The sequence below is a fragment of the Lates calcarifer genome, linkage group LG12, assembly GCF_001640805.2.
Source record: "Lates calcarifer isolate ASB-BC8 linkage group LG12, TLL_Latcal_v3, whole genome shotgun sequence".
In the NCBI taxonomy this organism is placed as follows: Eukaryota; Metazoa; Chordata; class Actinopteri; family Centropomidae; genus Lates; species Lates calcarifer.
In genome coordinates this window covers 7964442-7985816 of record NC_066844.1, presented here as the reverse complement: position 1 = coordinate 7985816, position 21375 = coordinate 7964442, and the positions used below count along the sequence as shown (strand labels likewise).

Here is a 21375-nt window from a genome sequence, read left to right as displayed (position 1 = left end):
AGTCAAGTGATATTCTCTAATGTAGTTTCTTTTATCATGTTAATGAATGTCGTGTAAATGATATTTGTATTTTCAACATTTTGATACAGAGAGTACTAATATGATCATGACTTTAATGTAATCCACTGAACACGTTATTACCATCCACACTTGTCTGATGTACAGATGCCCCAACTGATGAGCTAAATGTGCTGCTGCAAAGTGGATGTCCTGACTATGTCGATGTGAGGAGGAACAAAACCAATAATGTTTTGATGCTCTTCAGTAAGGAGAACAGAGGGATAAAATAAACATGTGATATTACTTTCAATAATGATGAAACACTTATTTTTTCACAGAATGAGATTAATTTCTTTGCCTGGCTTCAGACCATTCATGATTTCCAAAATTAGAATCCATAATCCAGACATCTGTAACAATAACTAGATGATGAAGGAAAATAATTAATGTGTCACCTGTTAAACAGGCAGGCAGACAGAATGTCACTGTTGTTCAGCAACAGTGACATTCTGAAGATAATGGGTAGATGTTATTTGAATCATCAGTATTTCATTGTTGTAATTTTTTTCTTTCTTTTTTTGTGTTGTTGTTTGTTTGTTTGGTTTTTTTGGTTCCCTGCCCAGAATATGAAAACTAATCAGTGGAGGCTATGTTTGAACATATTTGGAAGAATAGACCCTTAAAGTGGATACACCATAGTCTTACAAAACGAATAGCAGACAGGAAACACAAGCGCTCAAAACCCCTCCCTCCCTCTCCTCTAGTTTGTCAACTGCAGTTTTGCGTTTGCATGATAGTTTGTTTGATAAGTAAACATAAAGGCTTGCTGGAAATGCTCACATTCAGGGTTAATATTCAGCTTGGTCGGTGTTGTGTATTCTCAGTGAGAGGTGGGTTGATGTTTCCCAAAGATAGTTGACCAGTGATATCAGTATAAGACAGACCTAAGAGAGCCATCATCAGAGCCATGATGAAGACTTTGTGTGTTGCTGTTGTTGTGCTGAGCCTCACCTCAGTGTGTCAGTCTGCATCGCTGGCATGTGAGAGGCTGCTGAAGCCAGTGGACAAAGGTCCAGATGTAAGTCTCCTTCCACATTTATAACTAACATTGTATTTTTGTAGCAGCTTTATCAGACAAAACTAAAATGAACCTACTGGACCTGTTTGTGCTGCGCTTATTTTTTTATTTTTTATTTTTATAATGTGGGAAAAACTATTCGCCTAAAAGGTTTCAGATTTTTGGCAAACATACACAAAGTCAAAATACACAAATTAACAAAATTCCCCTATTCTATTTTCTTAGTTGTCTGGAAGATGGTACCTTATAGCCGTGTCCTCAGACATCTGTCTGGCTCCATTAGTATATGCTTTGTGGCCAAGTATTGCAGTGAACATTACCTCAAAGGACACACCAAACAACTATGATGCCGACTTAAGGCTTAGCACGTGAGAATTTTAAAAACTTGTTTTTACTTGTGACTTTCAAGCATGAGTCTTTAAAAGTAAACTGCATCACAGTGTCAATATTTGTGAATCTTACATCATTGTGTCCTACCTACTGGTTCTTTCACTTGTTAAATCTTTTTAAAATCTTTGCCAGGTATGAATATTGCATTAACGGATCTGGCAATTTTTTCTACGGGAACAACACCATCTTTGAATTTGCGGGTAAGTGTATTGTATTGTATTGTATTAATACACTGTGTGCACTGATGTTGATTTGTTAGATCATTTTGTTTCTCACTGTAGACTACCGACTCTCTATGTCACTCACTGGTTTGTTCTGTCTTAGTCTGTATTATTACCATCTACTAATAAAGAAAGAAAAAAAAGAATTCAGAGAATAGAAACAAATAAAAAAATAAAATGTATGTTTTTTCTAATATTTTGTATTAGGTGATGTTTTTCAGTTTAGTAATATTCTCTAGTGCAGTTTCTTTTAACCATGTTAACAGTGATATTTGTATTTTTAACATTGTAATACAGACAGAGTACTAATGTGATCATGATTTTAATGTAAACCACTGGACACATTATTACCATCCACACAATTCTGATGTTTCCTACAGATGCCCCAACTGATGAGCCAAATGTGCTGCTGCAAAGTGGCTGTCCTGACTGTGTCGTTATGAGGAGGAATGAAACCAGCGAACATTTGTTGCTCTTTAGTAAGTAAAACAGAAGGATAAAATAAATATGTGATAATGCTTTCTAAAATAGTGAAATACAGTACAGCATAATATTTCATTGACACTGCGGGAGGACCACTCGCCAAATCTCAGAGAGACTCTTTTCTTTGTCTGGCTTTAGACCATTCATGATCTCCATTTGGAGAAACCTCAAGCAAACTAGAATCCATAATCAATAAATTTGACCCAATAATGGCAGTGTGTGAAAACTTCAGTAAGTTATTTTAATTTATTCTGAGGGGAAACATTAACATCTGAACAAAATTTCATGGCAATTCATCTATTAATTTCAGTCTAGACCACAGAGACAGACTGAACAACCAACAGACAAACTTTGTCATCCACAGAGCCACAACACTAACATGGCTAAAATATCTTTAACTAAAGTTATTGTTACTGTTTACCTACCTGTCTATAATAGGCATTCAATAGAATGTAAGGTAAATATGTAAAATATAGTTTGGGTGCAGTAGTGTGGGTTAAACTGAAATATACTGTAGACATTCCAAGACAGAAAATACAAGGCTTTTATCTCAAATGTGTCACCTGTCCAACAGGTAGGAGACGGAATGTCTCTGCTGATGAGCTGAAGGAGTTTGAGACACAGGCAGATTGCCTTGGCTGGTATAAACCAGAGGTCCTAAACTCAGATCACGGTGAGACTTGGAAAAAAAAACTATTGTTCATGTGCAGTTAATCAGTTAAACAGTCAATATTCTTATTTATTTATTTCTCATGATATTACTATGGTAGGCTACACCACAGTATGTAATATATATACCGTGGTAACATTTATTGTGGGGTTCTTATTGTTATGTACATTAGAGAATGCAGTGTAAAACAGTGCAGTGCAGTGTAAAACAGTGTTATTTAAAATGTCAGTATGTTGTTGTTCTAATTGCATTTTTTTGTTCCTTGCACAGAATATGAAAACTGCACGGTAGTTGACGACATAATTGAAGGTGTTCTTTCACTATTACCAGTCAAGATTTGTCAGCGACTACACAAAAACTACACAGTGCCACTCAACTGTCATTCAGACAAATATCCTGATTGGACTGCTCTACTACACTTATGTGAAGATACTGATGTTTACAACGATCCCTTGTTATCTACTGAAACCCAGAGTGAAATCTAACATAGCTGCAAGCTTAATATATACAATATCATAATTTAACAGGTACTTTCCATTTGGAAGTTGCTGTCCCAACCCATGACCCCCAAATTTCAACATATGAAAATATGTGGGAAAAAAATCCCATTGTTGTTTTTAAAAAGATTGTTTTGGTGTTCTATATTTGTGTTTTTTTAAATAATGAAACTTTATGTAAAAAAGGTTGTCCCGCATTTTCATCTCACAACCAGGTTGCAACTGAAACAGTGTATGTTTTAGTTTTAGTCCACTCCAAACTGAGTAGATATGTCCCATCAAATCAGATAATCAGAAAATCAGTGTGTAACTTTAAGGAACATCACTACTGAACACCAATTTTCTGCAACTGAGTCATGTGCCATGTACTGACTAGCATCTCTGAGACTCAAAATTATCTAAAAATGTCACTATCAAAACAGTTACAGACACAGGAGAATGTATATACACAGGACAGATAATCTGCAATTAAACAACATTGTCACTTTATTCAATAAAGGTTTAATAAAGGTTTTTGCAGGTGTAGTAAAATTTCTGAGTTGTTTATTAATAATTTTAGCCATTTCAATATCATCACTAATAATCACTAAATAAATGAAAAAGTATCATTGCCTTTTTCTTTATGGAATTTGAATTAGGAACCACAAAAGAAAGCCACTTTTGCTCAGTGGATTTTTAAACAAACTGTAAACAAAGTCAAAACTGATTTGCCACAGTGTGAACTAAAATCACACCTCCTCCTATGACTTAATAAACACTATTGCACCACTTCCTTCAGTAAGAGAGTGACTGACAGAAGCAAAGATGCATATGTCTGTTTACATGCATGTGTGTGAATACATGCTCTAACAATCCTCAAAAATGTTGTTTGGACATTGGGGAAACACTGAAAGGTGGGCTACATACAGTATGCATCACATATTTTAAATAACTTGAGCTTTTGCTTCCCAGATGTATGTATGACTTTGTGGATGACAATATTGTGTGACTTTTTTTCTAGCGCACCCATGAGGTTGACATTTATGGTTCTGAGTGTTGCTAACTGTTGGACTGATTGCTATGAAATTTGGTACGTACATCCGTGCCAAAAATATCAACATACATTTTATACTAACTGGCAATGATTTGGGGCTGCACGGTGGGGCAGTGGTTAGCATTGTCGTTGTGTGTACCCCACCTCTCCCAGTGTCTGGGATAGACTCCAGCGACCCTTAACAGATAAGTGATACACAGTAGATAATGGATGGATGGAAATTATTTGATACATGCAATGTTGGATATCAATCAAACCAATTGAGCAAATTAAACTTCCAATATATATATATATATATATATATATATATTTTTTTTTTTTTTTTTTTTTTTTTTTATTTCTTTATTTTTTTTACATAGCACCATGGAAGAGCAGTGTGCATGAACAGCACACTCATATATTGACCCCATTTAGCATGCATAGTCTACGATTTTTGAACGTATTTAATTTTGTCACTTTTTTGGTGTGAACACATCATACTATCATGGTTTGTTTTTCTCTTGCTTCCTTTGCAGGTCTTCTGTGTTTCTCTCTCTCTCTCTCTGTTTTTGTTTGTCAGCATCGTGAACCACACCTCAAGATGGCTTCACCCAACTCACATGCTCCTCATCGCCCTGCAGTATTTTAAACCCTGGTCATTCTGTTATAAACACTTTGGTCACATAGTGCTGTTTCTTTGTTTCTTGACTCCCTGTGCTTTGTGGCTTTTTCTTAATCAACCTAATAAACCTTTTGAAACATTTTAACCACTCAAGTCTCTGTTCTGCATCTGGGTCATTATTATCATTGGTTATAACGTACATTCTCAAACCCTCCTTAGAATCAGTGTGAAGTATGGATTTGGGACACGCTGTTAGTCTTGTTTGGACACATTTGGAAGAATAGAGCCATAAAGTGGATACAATGTAATCTTATATTATCTTAACAAAAAGCAGACAGGAAACACAACCCTTCAAAACTCCTCACTCCCTCTCCTCTAGTTTGTCAACTGCAGCGTTTGCCTGCCAGTTTGTTTGATATGTAAACATGAAGTTTTACTGGAAAGGTTCACATTCAGGGTTAATATTAATCTTAGTTGGTATTTTGTCCTCTCAGACAGAGGGTGGGTTGATGTTGCCCAAAGATAGTTGGTCAGTGATATCAGTATAAGACAGACCTGATAGAGACAGAGGCATCAGAGCCATGATGAAGACTTTGTGTGTTGCTGTTGTTGTGCTGAGCCTCACCTCAGTGTGTCAGTCTGCATCGGTGGCCTGTGAGAGGCTGCTGAAGCCAGTGGACAAAGGTCCAGATGTAAGTCTCCTTCCACATTTATAACTAATACTGTGTTTTTGTAGCATCTTTATCAGACAAAACTAAAATGCACCTACTGGACCTGTTTGTGCTTCTTTTTCCTGAAATGTTTTGAAATTATTGCCAAACATTTACAAAGTAAAAATACATAAATTAACATAATTCTCTCCTTCTGGTATTTCAGTTATCTGGGAGATGGTACCTAATAGCCATGTCTTCAGACATCTGTTTGGTTCCAGGGCTAATAAACTCTTTATTTTTGCCAAGTATTGCAGTGGACATCACCTCAAAGGAGACACCAAATATATACCAATACGACTTTAAGATCAACGTGTAAGAAATCCTTTCAATTGTTTTTACTTGTGTGCATCTTATATTATCTTGTCCTGTCCACTGGTTCTTTCAGTCATTAAATTGTTTTCTTTTTTTTTGTTTTTGTTTTTGTTTTGTTTTTTTGGCAGCTATGGATATTGCACAAATGAATCTGACTCATTTTTCTATGGGAACAATGCCATGTTTAATGTTGACAGCAAGAGTAAGAGTTTCTTTAATCTACTGTGCAGTTCAATTTCATCATATCCTGTGATGTAAATTGTGATGTAGTTTTAGATATTTTGATACAGAGTTCTAATGTGATCCTGACCTTAATGCACACCATTTAATACATCATTACCATCCGTATTCACTAATGTTTCCTACAGATGCCGCAATTGGTGAGCCAGAAATGCTGTTGCAAAGTGGATGTCCTGACTGTGTCGTTACAAAGGGGAATGACATTGTTGACACTTTGATGCTCTACAGTAAGGACAACAGAGGGATAAAATAAATATGTGATAATACTTTTCTATATTGATAAAATACAGTACAGTGTAACACTCCAGGAAGACTATTCACCAAGTCTCAGAGAGACTTATTACTTTGCCTGACAATAACTAACAAGGCTTTTATCTCAAATGTGTCACTTGTTTATTAGGTAGGAGAAAAACTGTCACTGCTGCTGAGCTGAAGGAGTTTGAGACACAGGCAGGTTGTCTTGGCTGGGATCAAACCAGAGGTCCTAAACTCAGATTATGGTGAGACTTAGAAAAAAAAAATACTCATGTACAATAAAATGTCTTGGTGGTAAAATTTGTTTTGTTGTTACAACTAACTGCACTATACATTAGAGAATGCAGCATGAAATAGTGTTATTTGAATTGTAAGTATATAATTTTTCACATTTTTTTTCTCTTCCCTGCACAGAATATGAAAACTGCAAGTCGCTTGACGTTGACAACATTGATATTGAAACTTCAGGTTTATCAGAAGGGATTTATCAAAGACTGAACATCATGTTCTGTAACGCTGTTCAAGTGTCTTATAGAAATTATTATTCGTAGTGTCTCTGAGTGGGTTCAGCAAGTGTGGATTAGCTTATGGTGAATACACTAAGGCTTGATCATAATAAATATTAACTCACATCAATCATGTTGATTGATTGGACTCATTAGATCGTCAAAAATTACATCTCCTCCTACAAATGAGTAAACACTATTGCACCACTTCTTTCAGTGAAAGAGTGACTGAGATCCACGGTGTATGTGTTTACATGTAAGAGTGTCAGTATATCTTCTAAGAATTCTTTTTTAAAAAATGGTTGTACATTAACTCCAATCATAACCTGTGGAGAAACACTTCAATAATTACCACATGCTACAGCCATGAACCCATAATCATATTTCATGATATACAGTATCCATCACATATTTTACATAACTTGAGGATTTTCTCAAAATGATAAAATAGAGAGGGGGAGCCTTGATTGATTTAAAAGGCCCAGAGCCAAACAGGGGCCCTCCTACAGAGCAGAGGTCATGTATGTTTTTGTGTGTGGGTGTATGCTGAACAAACAACTGATTTTGCTGATAAAGAAATGCCAGTTTAACAAGATAAAGTGGACTTTGTAATGTATGCTGTCCAAAAAGATCTCTCTCTCTCTAAATCCTGTAAATGATCGTGGTGATGATTTCATGACACTTAGCTCTGACTGACTACATCTCCCACTGCAGATTAATGAGAGCAAAACAAGAGTAAAGGTATGAATTTAACAGTTTATCCGCTCTAAAGTAAGCTGCAACTGTTATCATGCCCAGCTAACTAGTTAATGCCAACATCATGTCCATGGTCAAGGAGCATATTATTAACAAGGACCTATTAATGCTTGTCTGTAGTGTTACAGGTTACATTAAGGCATATGGAGGTTTTGGCCTCTCAGCCCAGCAGACGTGCAGTTTTATCCGAATGTTTTCTCAGTCTTCCAGATCTTGTCTTGACTTTCACAGTTCCATTTATCTGCAGCTTCTTAATGACAGTTTGGACAGTTTATACCGCAGGCACGAAGTTGCATCTTTTTATGCCCTTGCCTGCTTTGTAAGCAACATTTAGCTTCATTTTCTGACCCGCAGCCAGTTGCTGAGAGGGGACCGCAGTTGTTTGGTGTTTCCACAAAGTTTGAAGAATCAGAGAATATGTCATCGGATGACTGCTCCTAATGACAGTGCCTGACCTGTCATTTAAATTCTAAAGAGTCAATTAAGGCCAAACAAGTTAATGAAGTCCTGAGACTTTTCAAGTGGAAAGGCTTCAAAACTTTTGCACAAGCCACAATTAGACTTCTATTTTCTTAAGTTCATAAAATACAAAGTAACAGTGGACTTACCTTTGAATTTAGGCTAATTCATTGTTTGGAGCAGGGGCTCTATCTACCCTTTCTCACTTCACAAATCAACAAAGTATGGAATTTGACTATAACTGTAAAATGGGAGAAGCATTTGCCTCCCCAAGCCCTAAACAGGATGAGCAACTGGGAATAAGAATCGAGACATAACAGCTGATAGTTTACTTCTGAAAGATTTATCAAGCTTGTGCATGTGACCAAAACAGATTGTAAGTGATTTCCTGAGACAGACAGTTATTGGATAGTTCTTAGGCATGAAACTGACCTCTGGATATCACTCCCATTTTGGAACTCTGTTGCATGGCAGTGTGTTTGATGAGCAAACATTAAATTTTAGTGGCATCACATTCGAGGTTTGGATTAATGCAGTCTGCATTGTTTCCACTCAGACAGGGGGTGGGTAGATGTGGCACAAAAATAACTGGTCAGTGATATCAATATAAAACAGGCCTGAGAGAGAGACAGAGGCATCAGAGCCATGATGAAGACTTTGTGTGTTGCTATTGTTGCACTGAGTTTCACCTCAGTGTGTCAGTCTGCAACGCTGGCCTGTGAGAAGCTGCTAAAGCCAGTGGACAAAGGTCCAGATGTAAGTCTCCTTCCACATTTAAAACTAACATCATATTTTTGTGACAACTTTATCAAACATTTACAAAGTCAAAATACATAAATTAACTAATTAAACTTTTGTTATTTCAGTTGTCTGGGAGATGGTACCTTATAGCCATGTCCTCAGACATCTGTTTGATTCCAGGAATAATAAACCCTGTATTTTTGCCAAGCATTGCATTGAACATTACTGCAAAGGAGACACCAAATATCTACCAATACAACTTTAAGATTAACATGTAAGAAATCTTTTTAGATTTTACTTGTAACTTAATAGCATGAGTTTTTAAAGGTAATTTGAATAACACCATCAATATTTGTTTTGTTTGTATCTTATGTCATCCTGTCCTGTCTGATTCTTTCAGTTTTTTAATCATTTTTAAATCTGTACTGCAGGCATGGATATTGTATGAAAGGATATGGTCATATGTTCTACAGGAACAACATAATGTTTGATGTCGACAAGCAAAGTAAGAATCTTTTTGTGTGCACTGATGTTTAATTATGTGTTGCTTCAGACATTTTAAACAATGCACAGACTGTGCTAAACCTGTGATACATTTAATCTGTCTTATAGGCCCTGTACAATTTAATCATACTCCCTAATGTATCATGTTAAAAAAAATATTGTGTTAATAATGATATTTGTTCTTTTAACATTGTAATACAGACAGAGTACTGATGTGATCATGATTTGAATGTAAATCATTCAATAAATTATTACCAGCCACACTCCTGATGTTTCCTACAGATGCTCCAACTGGTGTGCCAGATGTGCTGCTGCAAAGTGAATGTTATGACTGTCTTCTTATAAAGGGGAATACAACCTTCAACAATTTGATGCTCTACAGTAAGGAGGGATAAAAAAAAAACTTTCAATAATGGTGAAATACAGAATAGCATAGTCTCAGAGAGACTAATTTCTTTGCCTTGCTTTAGACCATTCATTCTCCATTTAGACTTATTTTGTCTATAAAATATCAGAAAATAAGGGAAAGTGTCTGGTATAATTTCTCACAGCACAAGGTGAAATCTTTAGTTGTCCTGTTTTTGTCTTTTTTGTTCAGTTAACGATTATAAAAAATAATCGACCACCACTCTAATGCCTTGATACTAGCATGTTCACAATGACATTGCTAACATGCTGATGTTAAGCGGGTACAATGTTTACCATATTCACCACCTGATGTTAGTGTGATAGCATGTTAACATTTGTTAAGTAGCACTAAAAAGTACAAGCTGATGGTAATGCCATCAGTTTTGCTGGTATTTAGTTGTAAATCAAAGTATAGGACAAACTGAAAATTGCCGATGGCACTATATGAAACCCAGATATATTACATTTCGGTCTAGGCCAAAGTGACAGACTTAATGGCTGGCAGACAAACATTGTCATCCACAAAGCCTTGATATTAGCATACCTAAAAATATTAACTTATACTGAGCTGCTACTGTTTATCTAACTATCTCCAACAGGCCTTTAATAGCATGTAAAAGTAAATATGTAGAATATAGTATGAGTGTGTGTGTGTGTTTGTATGCAGTAATGTGGGTTAAACTGAGATGTATACTGTGGACATTCCAAGACAGAAAATCATCACAAGGCTTTCATCTCAAATGTGTCACCTGTTCAACAGGTAGGAGACAGAATGTTACTGCTGATGAGCTGGAGGAGTTTAAGAGACAGGCGGATTGTCTTATCTTGAACAAACCGGAGGTCTTCAACTCAGATCACGGTGAGACTTGAAAAAAAGCATTGCTCATATAAAGTAAATTGTCATTATAGTCAGTGTATGAGGACAAAGAAAGTATAGTGGGGCTGTATGTTGATTTGTACCATTTTATTCTCCTCTGGGTCATGGTATTACTATGGTACACCATACTATGCAGTATAGGCCGTGGTAAAATTTCATGGGGTTATTAGTAACTGCACTGCACATTAGAGAATGTGATATAAAGTGTAAAAGTGTCAGTGTGTTATTGTTCTTTTTTCCCTTTTTTTGCTTCCTGCACAGAATATGAAAACTGCAAGTCAGTTGACAACGAAATTGATATTGATGCTTCAGGATTATTGTATATGATTTATCAAACACTGAAAAACATGACTGCAGCACTGCACAACTGTCTTTTAGAGACAATTGCTCGGCCCATCCGTTTTATCATTAAGGGTGGTCAGGAAATGTGGGAAAGCTTCTCATCACTGCTCTCCAGTGGATTTATTCCTCCATTCATTATCTATAGCGCTTATCTGTGAGGGTTCACAGGTGGTTCTGGAGCCTTGCATTGGGCAAAAGGCAGGGTACACCCTGTATGGATAGCCAGTCCACTGTAGGGCCAACATATATAGACAACCAACTATTCACACTCACATTCAGACCTAGAGGCAATTTAAAGTCACCAGTTAACCTAATGTGTATGTCTTTGGACTGTGGAAGGAAGCCAAAGTACTCAGAGAAAACCCACGCAGGCAACCAATAAATATTCACTCATCCTAATCCTATTTATTGATTGATTATTGTCTGATTTGCTGTTTTAAAGGTAGAGATTCTCTTACAAGACCCCCCTTTTCCCTCAATCAGATTTTAAAGGTTTAGTGGGACAACAGTAAATCAAAAACTAAGTAAAGTGTTTTTGTTTTAATTGACATTATATTCAAGTGTACTAGAATCAACTGATCACAAACATACATGTGAACATTTTAATACAGTTTATATGGATAATTAACATTACATTTGTACTTTTATTACAAACTTCAATGTTACTTGCTCATGAAGCCTCTTGAGGACTGCCACTTTTGCTCAGCAAAACAAAACAAAACAAATAATATAGACAACATTAGAACTGATTTACCACTCAGCACGGACATATCAGATTTTTAAAATCTCAACTTAGTAGACACTATCACACCACTTCTTTCACTGACTGAGAGATGCACAATACATGTACACAGCAAAATCGCAAGAAAAGTGTCTATATTTCTCCACTCTCTTCACTGTTAACACTGAAAAGATGTTATTTCAACACTGTAAAAGTTGAAAAATGAACACTGAAGGTTTCCAGTGTACTCTAGGGATGTTAGTTTTGATAAATCAAGTATTAGGGTTACCTAACCCTAGCCCTATAACACAGACCACCATTAATGTCAGCTAACACTGAAAAATTAACACTGGGGATTTTGCTGTGATACACTGATCAACCACAACATTAAAACCAGTGACAGGTGAGGTGAATTACATGATCATCTCATAACAATGCAGTGGTTTGCTGGGAAACTTTTGGTCCTGGCATTTATCTGGATGTTACTTTGAGCTGTACCACACACTGGGTCTCACTAGAGCTGTGTTGCATAGCAGTGTGTTTGATGAGCAAACATTACATTTTACTGGCATCACATTCAAGGTTAACATTTGGATCAGTGTAATCTGCATCATACCCACTCAGATAGGGGTGGGTAGATAAGGCTCAAAAATAAGTGGTCAGTGATATCAATATAAACACAGCTGAGAGAGACAGAGGCATCAGAGCCATGATGAAGACTTTGTGTGTTGCTGTTGTTGTGCTGAGCCTCACCTCAGTGTGTCAGTCTGCAACGCTGGCCTGTGAGAAGCTGCTGAAGCCAGTGGACAAAGGTCCAGATGTAAGTCTCCTTCCACATTTATAACAAACATCATCATTTTGTGGCAGCTTTTTCAGACAAAACTAAAGTAAACCTATTGGACCTGTTTGTGTTACACTTCTTTTTCCTCAAACTTGTTGTGGGAAAAACTATTCACATAAAAAGTTTCAGATTATGCAAAACATTAACAAATCAAAATACATATATAAACAAAATTCCCCTTTTTCATTGTTTCAGTTGCCTGGTAGATGGTATCTTGTAGCCATGTCCTCAAACACCTGTTTGCCTGCAGCAATTTTCAATACTGTTTTTTGGCCGAGTATTGCTGCAGACTTTACCTCAAAGGACACACCAAACATCTACGATGGCAATATTAAGATTAAAATGTAAGTGTATCATATATCTTCATGTCCTGTTGATGTGTACAGCTTTTCTTCCAGTCCACTTCTCTCTGATAAATCTTTAATAAATCCTTGGCAGGTATGGACATTGTGATAATAAAACTGTTTCACTTTTCTATGGGAACAACACTATACTTGAAGTTGACAGCAACAGTAAGAGCTTTCTTCAATACACTGTGTACACTGATGTTTAATTGTGTGTTGTTTAAGGCATCTTTAAAAATGCTGTGCTAAACCTGTGATACAATTACGTTTTGAAATCATTAGTAGGACACTGTAAAATAGAGCTGTTGCACTTTCTAATCTTTTCTCTTTTGTTATATTCTGTAATGTAATCTTTTATGTTAATAATGATATTTGTATTCTTAACTTTTTAACATAGATGAACTGTTATACTATTATGTTTTAATGTAAGGTATTTCAAGTATTATTACTATCCACACTCTCCTTATGTTTCCAACAGATACCTCAAGTAGTGAACCAGGTGTGTTGCTGCTGCAAAGCAGCTGTCCTGACTGCCTGGTTATAAAAGAGGATGCCTACATCAGCTCTTTTTTGCTTCTCAGTAAGGAGAACAGAGGAATGACATAAGAAAATGTGTCATACTATTTTCAGTTATTTTGATACACAGAGAAATGCAGCCTTAAAATGTCACTGACACAAGCAGTTCTTTAAACTAATCACTATAACAATGTTAACATACTGGTGTCAAGCAGGTAATGTTCACCCAAAGATACTCATGAGTTGCAAATTCCAAGTCTCATTCTCAAAATATTTAAAATCTAAATCAAGTCTTAAGTCTCTAGTGTTTCCAACTTAATCTGTCTATTCCAAGTTAATTTCTCCTTTTGAAATATATCCAGAGTATTAACTATCACTGATTTATTATGGTTTCTACCTATCTCTAATAGGCCTTTAATGGCATGTAAATATATATAAAATATATTATGTGTGCAGTAGTATGGGTTAAACTGATATATACTGTAGACATTACAAGACAGAAAATCATTACAGGGTTTTCATCTCAAATGTGTCACCTGTTTAACAGGTAGGAGAAAAACTCTCACTTCTGCTGAGCTGAAGGAGTTTGCTACACAGGCAGATTGTCTTGGCGGGTATACACCAGAGGTCTTTAACTCTGATCATGGTGAGATGTGGGAAAAAAAGTATTGTTCATAAATATAGCAAAATGTCTTTACAGTCAATTTATGAAGACAAAGGAGGAGTAGTGGGGCTGTATCACAATGATGATTCCTTCCAATTATTCTCAGCTCATTATATATTTTTCATTTTCTCTTTTACTTCCTGCACAGAATATGAAAACTGCACTGCACGAGTTGGCGACAACATTGACGAAGATACCTCAGGATTATCAGGCACAATGTTTGAGAGCCTGAAAAACATCTATACAGTGTCATTCAACTGTCTTTCACAGAAATTTCTTTATTATCCCAATGTTGCCTTTGGGTGGGCTCAGCAAAAGTGGGCTAGCTTATGGTGAATGCACTGGGGCACGACTATAATAAATATTAACTCACACCAATCATGTGATAGGTGCAGTGAATAACATTGATCATCTTGTAACAATGCAGTGTTTTGCTGGGAAGCTTTGGATCCTAGCATTTATCTGGATGTTACTTTGACATGTACCACTCACTGGGTCCCATTGGAGCTGTGCTGCATAGTGTTTGATGAGCAAACATTAACCCTCATGTTGTGTTCCAGTCAAATTTGACCGATTTAAAAGTTATCTCTGAAAAATGTAGTTAATTTGTTCAGATTGACCTAAGATTCTATGACTTTGGCCACAAAGAGGATTTGAACACACAAAATAAACTGTATATACTTTTGTGAGTTTTATTCAACTTTTGTACACTCTTAATGTTTTGGTCAAAAATGACCGTTCATTAGAAATAAATGGGGGAAACAACAATTAGAGTAAAAACTGAGCTCAGGTACATCCTCATTTGTCAGATGGACATACACACCCAAGCATACACACACACACACACACACACACACACACAAACTACTGTGGGAACTTTTGCCCAGTAGGGTTTCTCTCCCTCGGGAACAACACCTGTGTTGACAGTTCTCACAAAAAATTGCATTAACATTATTTCAATAACACTGAACTTTTCCCGTAGCTTAGATATATAATATTTTCTGATGCTCTGCTCACAGTTCATTGTGTGGCAGCACCATGACAGGTCGATATACCCTAAGTGAGGCTCTTGATTACATATTTGATGATCACACCACACCGATGAGGAGGGGGAGAGGCCAGGAAACTGACAGTGAGGATGGAATACCATGTGTCACCTGATTATTTCTTATAGTCAAAATAATCCAGAAATTATGTTTTTAGAACTTGAGTTCATGTGTATAAACTCAGATCAATGAGGCACACAGGCCACTATGAACATATAGAACTTCAAGACTTGTTATATTCACAATAACTTAATTAAAAAATCTAACACAACAAGTAGTGATAATATGTATTATTACAGGTTTTTATGGTGAGTTTTAATGGAACAGTCATTTTTGACTGGGAATACAAAATTGTTTAACATGAAATGAACACAACATGAGGGTTACATTTTAGTGGCATCACATTCAAGGTTAACATTTAAATCGGTGTAATCTGCATCATACCCACTCAGACAGGGACTTCTTTTCCCTGAAATGTGTTGTGGACAAAACTATTCACATAACAAGGTTCAGATTATTGCTAGTTCTATTATTGCTTTTCATTATTTCAGTTGTCTGGGAGATGGTACGTTATGGTTGTGTCCTTGAATACCTGTTCCATTCCACCATTTTTTGAAACTGTTCATCTACGATGACAACTTTAAGATTAAAATGTAAGTAATCTTTTTACTGGCATGGATCTTTAACAGTAAGATGCTTCCTGCAGTCAGAGTATTTGTGCATCATACATCTTTATGTCCTATACAGCTGTTCTTTCAATCCAGTTCTCTCACATCTTTAATATATCCTTGGCAGGTATGGACATTCATCCACTCTTCTATGGGAACACCACCATTTCAGAAGTTAACAGCAACAGTAAGAGTTTTGTTTTATGTACTGTGTTTAACTGTGTGTAGTCTCAGACATTATAAACGATGCACAGTGCTAAACCTGTGATACATTTAAAATGTTGCACTTCGTATTTAAAGTATTATTACCATCCACACTGTTCTTATGTTTCCAACAGATGCCCCAAGTGATGAACCAAGTGCGCTGCCACGTTATAAAGAAGGATGCCTTCATCAGCAGTTTTCTGCTTCTCAGTAAGGAGAACAGAAAGATGACATAAGAGAATGTGTAATAGTATTTCCAATAAGTTTGATACACAGTGACTATTTTATGTTGATCAAAATATGTTCATGAGTTAGAAATTGCAACTTTGTTCTCAAAATCAAGCCTCAAGTCTCCAGTGAGAGCAAGATCATTTCTCCTTTTGAAATGCACTGTGAGCAAGAAATCTACTTGGCAAGACACTCATAGAGTGTGATGAAGTTAGACGTGTTACCACAAAAAACAGTGTTACATTACGAAGCTTACAGGCCTAACACTAACCAAGACACCCAGCAAGTGGCGGACCAGCCAACAGACTGGCATTGCTATTCCAGAACCATGTCACTGACACAACATGACTAAAAGGATGAACTAATTCTGAATTGTTACTGTATATTGTTTATTTACCTATCTCAGCTATAAAAGGGTTTTAGTAGTATGCAAAAGGAAATATGTAAAATATAGTATGTGTGCAATAGTGTGGGTTAAACTGATATATACTGTGGACATTCCAAGACAGGAAATCATCACAAAGCTTTCATCTCAAATGTGTCACCTGTTTAATAGGTAGGAGACCGAATGTTACTGCTGATAAAATAATGTCAGTATGTTATTCATTAAATGTTCTGTTTTGTTTCCTGCACAGACTATGAAAACTGCAAGTCACCTGCGGACGATGATGACATTGATATCGATACATCTGGATTATGGGACATGATTTATCAAAGACTGCCTACCAAGCCCAAGTACGCAGATCTTTGTTTTAAATGACACAAATGTGCGTAATTGTGCCTCCATGTACAGACAAGTGACAGATTATAGGAGAAATCTGACAAATGAGTGGAGAAATAGGATGACTTGAAGCTGTGCAACGATTCAGCTTACTCCCAAATCTAGCAAAGAATTGGAGTCATTGAAGTCAGTAGCAAACATTTAAACTTTATAGCTATAGGTCATTTGCTCCTAGAAATTTTGAAAACTCTGTATCTCTCATATCCAATGTGAGCTCTGTCTCCAAATGAATCTACAGCATTTGCTAACTGTGGACTCTAAACTCGAGTTTGCACTTGTTTTTGCATGACTACTGTTAACTCTGTACTGTTAACTCTGTAAATAAAGTTAAGGAAAAAAATATATGGTAACCTGTATTTATGCTAAAGCGTTTTGGATTAGTTTAGTTATTAATGGAAGTAAAAGGCAGTGAATGAAAGATGTTTAGAACAATGCTAAAAGTATAGCAACATATTTATGTAATTTCCATTCATGATTTTCCATAAGCCTTTCAAAACATGGTCATGGTTTTGAAAGATTGAGAGGAAACTATCTATCTATGGTATGAAAGTGTAGGATTTTTGGCCACTGCATGATACAGTGTTAGTTAATTAGCAGGCCTAGCCCTGTTCACAACAGACAGTTTGAATTATTAAACGCTGGTGTTACTACTAGTAGTAGTACTACCACTAACAGTTACAGTTGGGGTTTTCCTGCAATGACAAGCCAAACCATACACAGCAAGAACATATTAATTTCCAGAGTATTATTGACATAAGTTGGATAAAATATTCGTTGTTGTTGGGCCCCTACTGTCTCCCATTATACAATACATGGCAGTTTCATAAAACATACATTTACAACAAATTACCACAACATATACTAAAACAATCCAGGTCTTAAAGTAAGATTTTGACACACAGTCCCTCTACAAGAACAGAAACACAAGCTTTTTGTCAGGATTTGTGCTCTCCACAAGTGCTCTCCACTCATTCTTTTGAAAACTTATACGGTTGTTGCAGCTAATTAACGTAAACTTAATCACTGATAAACTGCAGCTGGCTGAGTGACTGCTGATCTTTAGCTTTCTGTGGTTGCCAGGCAACGTTAATTCAGAAATGTTGAGAGCAGCAATGTTTTGAAAGCGTTACGATTAAAAATATATGTTAAGAAATAAAAGGGTGTTAAATTAAAATAGTTAGTAAATCATTTTAATGTGTTAGCGTTAAGTATCGTGAAGCGTCTTCTGTGATCAGTTAAGCGTGTTTTAAAACGCCATCTCAGACACGGAACAATCGGCTTTAGGACCCAGGTGCGCGGCAGCCAGCAGACACCGGTTGATGTGATGGTCCATTCGGCATTACACATCTAATTACCCGACAAAGAGCAGCTGTGCGCCCAGGACAGAGTCGTCGGAGGTAAACTTGCTAGGCGGAGAAGGTGCACTGCTCTAAGGAGAGAAACGAGACCATTTTTTGCTGGCTTTGTCCGTCCACGTCACCCCGCACAGTGGCAAGAAGACCCGTCGCTTCTCTCACCGGCGACAACCATGAGCCAGAGGTTCACCGTCTCCAAGAGTGACGGCGACCGGCGCCCCTCAGACATCCAGGGGGAGGTGAACCAGCTGTTTGAAGGAGACGAACCCCCGACCAGCAGCGGAGCAGAGAGGGAGGGCGCTGCCGGTGCCGAGGTGGTGGTGGTGCTGAAAGGTAAGGAGATACTCACACCGGCTTCATTCATCATAAACGCTGTTATGTTAGCTATAGGCTATAGTATGCTAGCAGCGCTGGTGCTTGACTGCTGTTCAGTGGCACCACATTGTCTATGGACAGATGTGTGTGACTTGAATTTTTAATAGCCTCAGAGGGCACGGTCTGGCCATTAACAGAGGCATTGCAAAGCGAGCAAATGTCCCTTTTTGTACGACGCTTGTATTGTTACAGGTGCATGTTGTATGCATGTTCACGTTGACATGGGGGTATGTTTTGCTTTTTTCATGTGGTCTGTTAACGTTGTATGACTCAGACATGTTGCTCCTACTGTTGCTTGCATTCAAACGTATTTTTACTGTCATCAGTGTTTGCTCTGAAGGGCATCGTTTTATTCTCTTACAAGCCCTCAGCTGTATAATAGTCTAGCCTCTTCATCTAACCATCTGAAAAACCTAACTCTGTAACCTGATTCATAGGCTTTATACTTTATTATATCCAAGTAGTCAGGTTATTATCCTCTACACACGCTTTGATGTACCACTTGAAACGAACAGGAAAAGTTACTTGCTTCCCTGGTGATAAAAATGAGATGTCAGTGTTGAGTACATTTCAGTCTTGTTGCTTGGCTTAGATATGCACTACTAGCAAAATATTTTACAAGGTGATAGCTTGCAGTGCAGTTTGACTCTTTTGTGACTGAGGTATGTGCTTGTTTAGTTCAGAAAACACAGGATAATTCCAGTGAGTGTCATAAGGAGTGCATTCGATTGGGGTGAATAAAAACATAGCCAGTCAAACCTCTGTATTTTAAGCTCTACAATTAAGTTATGCCAATTTCCTCCAGTAATCCCAGCCTGGTCTCATGGGAACCAAGTGCCATTGTGGTTCAATCCTGTCACCACCTCACCTGATTTGAAATAATCAAGGTCCTGTCAGTCATTGTCTGAAATGAAGGCAGTAGTGCAGAACAAGAGGTGGCTGAAATCCCCACTGGGCCAGGAATGGAAGCCTTAACTGTTACCAGTGATTAGCATTAGAAAAAGTGCAATCATTCAAGGCTGGTCAAGTGAAAATAAAGATTTGTCTGCAAATAAATCAATACATTTCACTCTGTGCTTAACCTATGAAAGCTGTTACATTGATGACATTTCAGCTAAAGAGGCCTGCCTCCCTAGATTCCCATAAATACCTTTATTGCAGTTCTAGATTTGCAGATTTTCTTAGTTTCTAGGCTCTGGAGCCTAGTGTAGCCTTATTTAGGCATTCAGTTTAATTCTTTATTCAGTGTTCAAAACTGTGACCAGCATTGTTGGATTGATAACAGACACTATAAAACATGTTGCATCTGTCACTACAGACATTTTTATTACCTCTTTTGTCTATCTCTGAAGTTACATCACTCCTCTCAGTCCTTACACTTTATGTTATATACTTACCCTTCTCACTGGATATATTACATGTCATCCCCTCGTCTTGACATAATTCCTGCTGTGCTGAGGTTCACTAGTGCTGACAATTTTCTACTATTAAACCAGCTAGCCACTTAGGGAAGAAATGAAGGCTTTTAATTACCAGTCCTGCTCTCCCACTCATTGCTACATGTGGCTACAGAAAGCCATAGAGGTTCAAAACATGCCACCATCCCCTCGTGTGCAGGTGAATTAGCATATAAATGCCTCCTCAGCATTTCTCGGCTCAAACGCCCCAGAGTGTATCAATCATTCCTCTGGACAGAGAGATGGCTGCGTTGGTAGGTAGGAACAAATCTAACCATCTCCTTGTGTTCCCCTTAAGAGATGGGGAGTGCTTTATTGAAGGACTCCCCCCCATATATGCTATGCTCTTACTGAGCTGCAGCCTTGTGGAGACTGGTGTCTCTGCATCCACTTTGCTGGTTGCTATGGTGATGCAGTACATTTTCGCCAGAGTTGTCTCACAAATGGTCTTGCAGTTAGGTGAAAACACTTCAGATAGAGCAAGTACCATTATGAAATCAATCTCTTGCTGGGGTGGTGTGATATTTTCTCTTTCCTGTGTTTTGTTCTGTGTGCCTTGAAGTTGTTGGAATAGAACAAAAAGGTAAACCATGGATGAACGTCAAATTTGTACACCATATGTGCAAAGCTGATAAGCAATTTCTTGTTGCTACTGTAAATTTGATAAAAGAATACATCAGAACTAGCAGTTTTTTAATATTATGGATTAAACTGTTGATTATTTTCTGTCAGTAAAATGGTTAGCACAGTAATGAATTGTCCATCACAGATTTCCTGTACTGAAAGTAACACATTCAAATTCCTTGTTTTATGTTAAAGTAGTCCAAAATGCAAAGGTATTCTGTTTACTATCAATATTACAAGACAAGTAGAAACTAAAAATCTTCACATCTGACAAACATCCTTCCGTATGTGTTTGAATTGGTTCAGCTGAAACACAGGGTTTATGTAAATATTATTTTGTACTCCAAAAGGTGTGTTTGTGTACAGCACCCTTCAGAACTGTTCTTATAATAGCTGGTGGACAGGAGCAGTATCTAAATTCTTCCTCCTTGGCCTGGACCCGTGATCCTGTTTCTATTGATCCAG

General features: G+C 37.2%; 3 protein-coding genes across 5 annotated transcripts in view; all 3 read left to right on the top strand.

Moving 5' to 3' along the window:
- The first annotated feature begins 859 nt into the window (after positions 1–859).
- Positions 860–7129, top strand: LOC108873550 (uncharacterized). Of its 2 annotated transcripts, none has more exons than XM_051074399.1 (6): positions 860–1078; positions 1304–1446; positions 1601–1668; positions 2070–2168; positions 2747–2845; positions 6908–7129. In XM_051074399.1, the coding sequence occupies exons 1-6, from the start codon at positions 968–970 to the stop codon at positions 7042–7044; spliced, it is 657 nt and encodes a 218-aa protein (XP_050930356.1). In that variant the 5' UTR covers positions 860–967; the 3' UTR covers positions 7045–7129. The 2 variants fall into 2 exon arrangements, with proteins under 2 accessions (XP_050930356.1, XP_018517319.1); XM_018661803.2 differs by lacking the exon at positions 6908–7129 and adding an exon at positions 3113–3852 and having other exon boundaries at positions 864–1078.
- A 5333-nt stretch (positions 7130–12462) lies between these two features.
- LOC108873551 (uncharacterized) lies at positions 12463–14856 on the top strand. The gene is made up of 6 exons (XM_018661805.2): positions 12463–12627; positions 12844–12992; positions 13087–13160; positions 13471–13572; positions 14056–14154; positions 14321–14856. Exons 1-6 carry the CDS (start codon positions 12517–12519, stop codon positions 14506–14508), a joined length of 723 nt encoding a protein of 240 aa, XP_018517321.1. The 5' UTR covers positions 12463–12516; the 3' UTR covers positions 14509–14856.
- A 3322-nt stretch (positions 14857–18178) lies between these two features.
- slc12a5a (solute carrier family 12 member 5a) overlaps positions 18179–21375 on the top strand; it is a 142951-nt gene continuing 139754 nt past the window's right edge. For both annotated transcript variants that reach the window (XM_051074761.1, XM_018661787.2), the window contains exon 1: positions 18179–18787. In XM_051074761.1, coding sequence (XP_050930718.1) covers positions 18628–18787 — 160 coding nt within the window. In that variant the 5' untranslated portion in view covers positions 18179–18627. The remainder of the gene's footprint in view (positions 18788–21375) is intronic.

Bases quoted from the DNA above. Each gene is read 5' to 3' on its own strand.
- LOC108873550 (XM_018661803.2), top strand. From the start codon at position 968: ATGATGAAGACTTTGTGTGTTGCTGTTGTTGTGCTGAGCCTCACCTCA. The intron at 1,079-1,303 runs GTAAGTCTCCTT...CTATTTTCTTAG, and splicing joins CAGTGGACAAAGGTCCAGAT to TTGTCTGGAAGATGGTACCT. The intron at 2,169-2,746 runs GTAAGTAAAACA...CCTGTCCAACAG, and splicing joins CGAACATTTGTTGCTCTTTA to GTAGGAGACGGAATGTCTCT.
- LOC108873551 (XM_018661805.2), top strand. From the start codon at position 12,517: ATGATGAAGACTTTGTGTGTTGCTGTTGTTGTGCTGAGCCTCACCTCA. The intron at 13,161-13,470 runs GTAAGAGCTTTC...TGTTTCCAACAG, and splicing joins ACTTGAAGTTGACAGCAACA to ATACCTCAAGTAGTGAACCA. The intron at 13,573-14,055 runs GTAAGGAGAACA...CCTGTTTAACAG, and splicing joins CAGCTCTTTTTTGCTTCTCA to GTAGGAGAAAAACTCTCACT.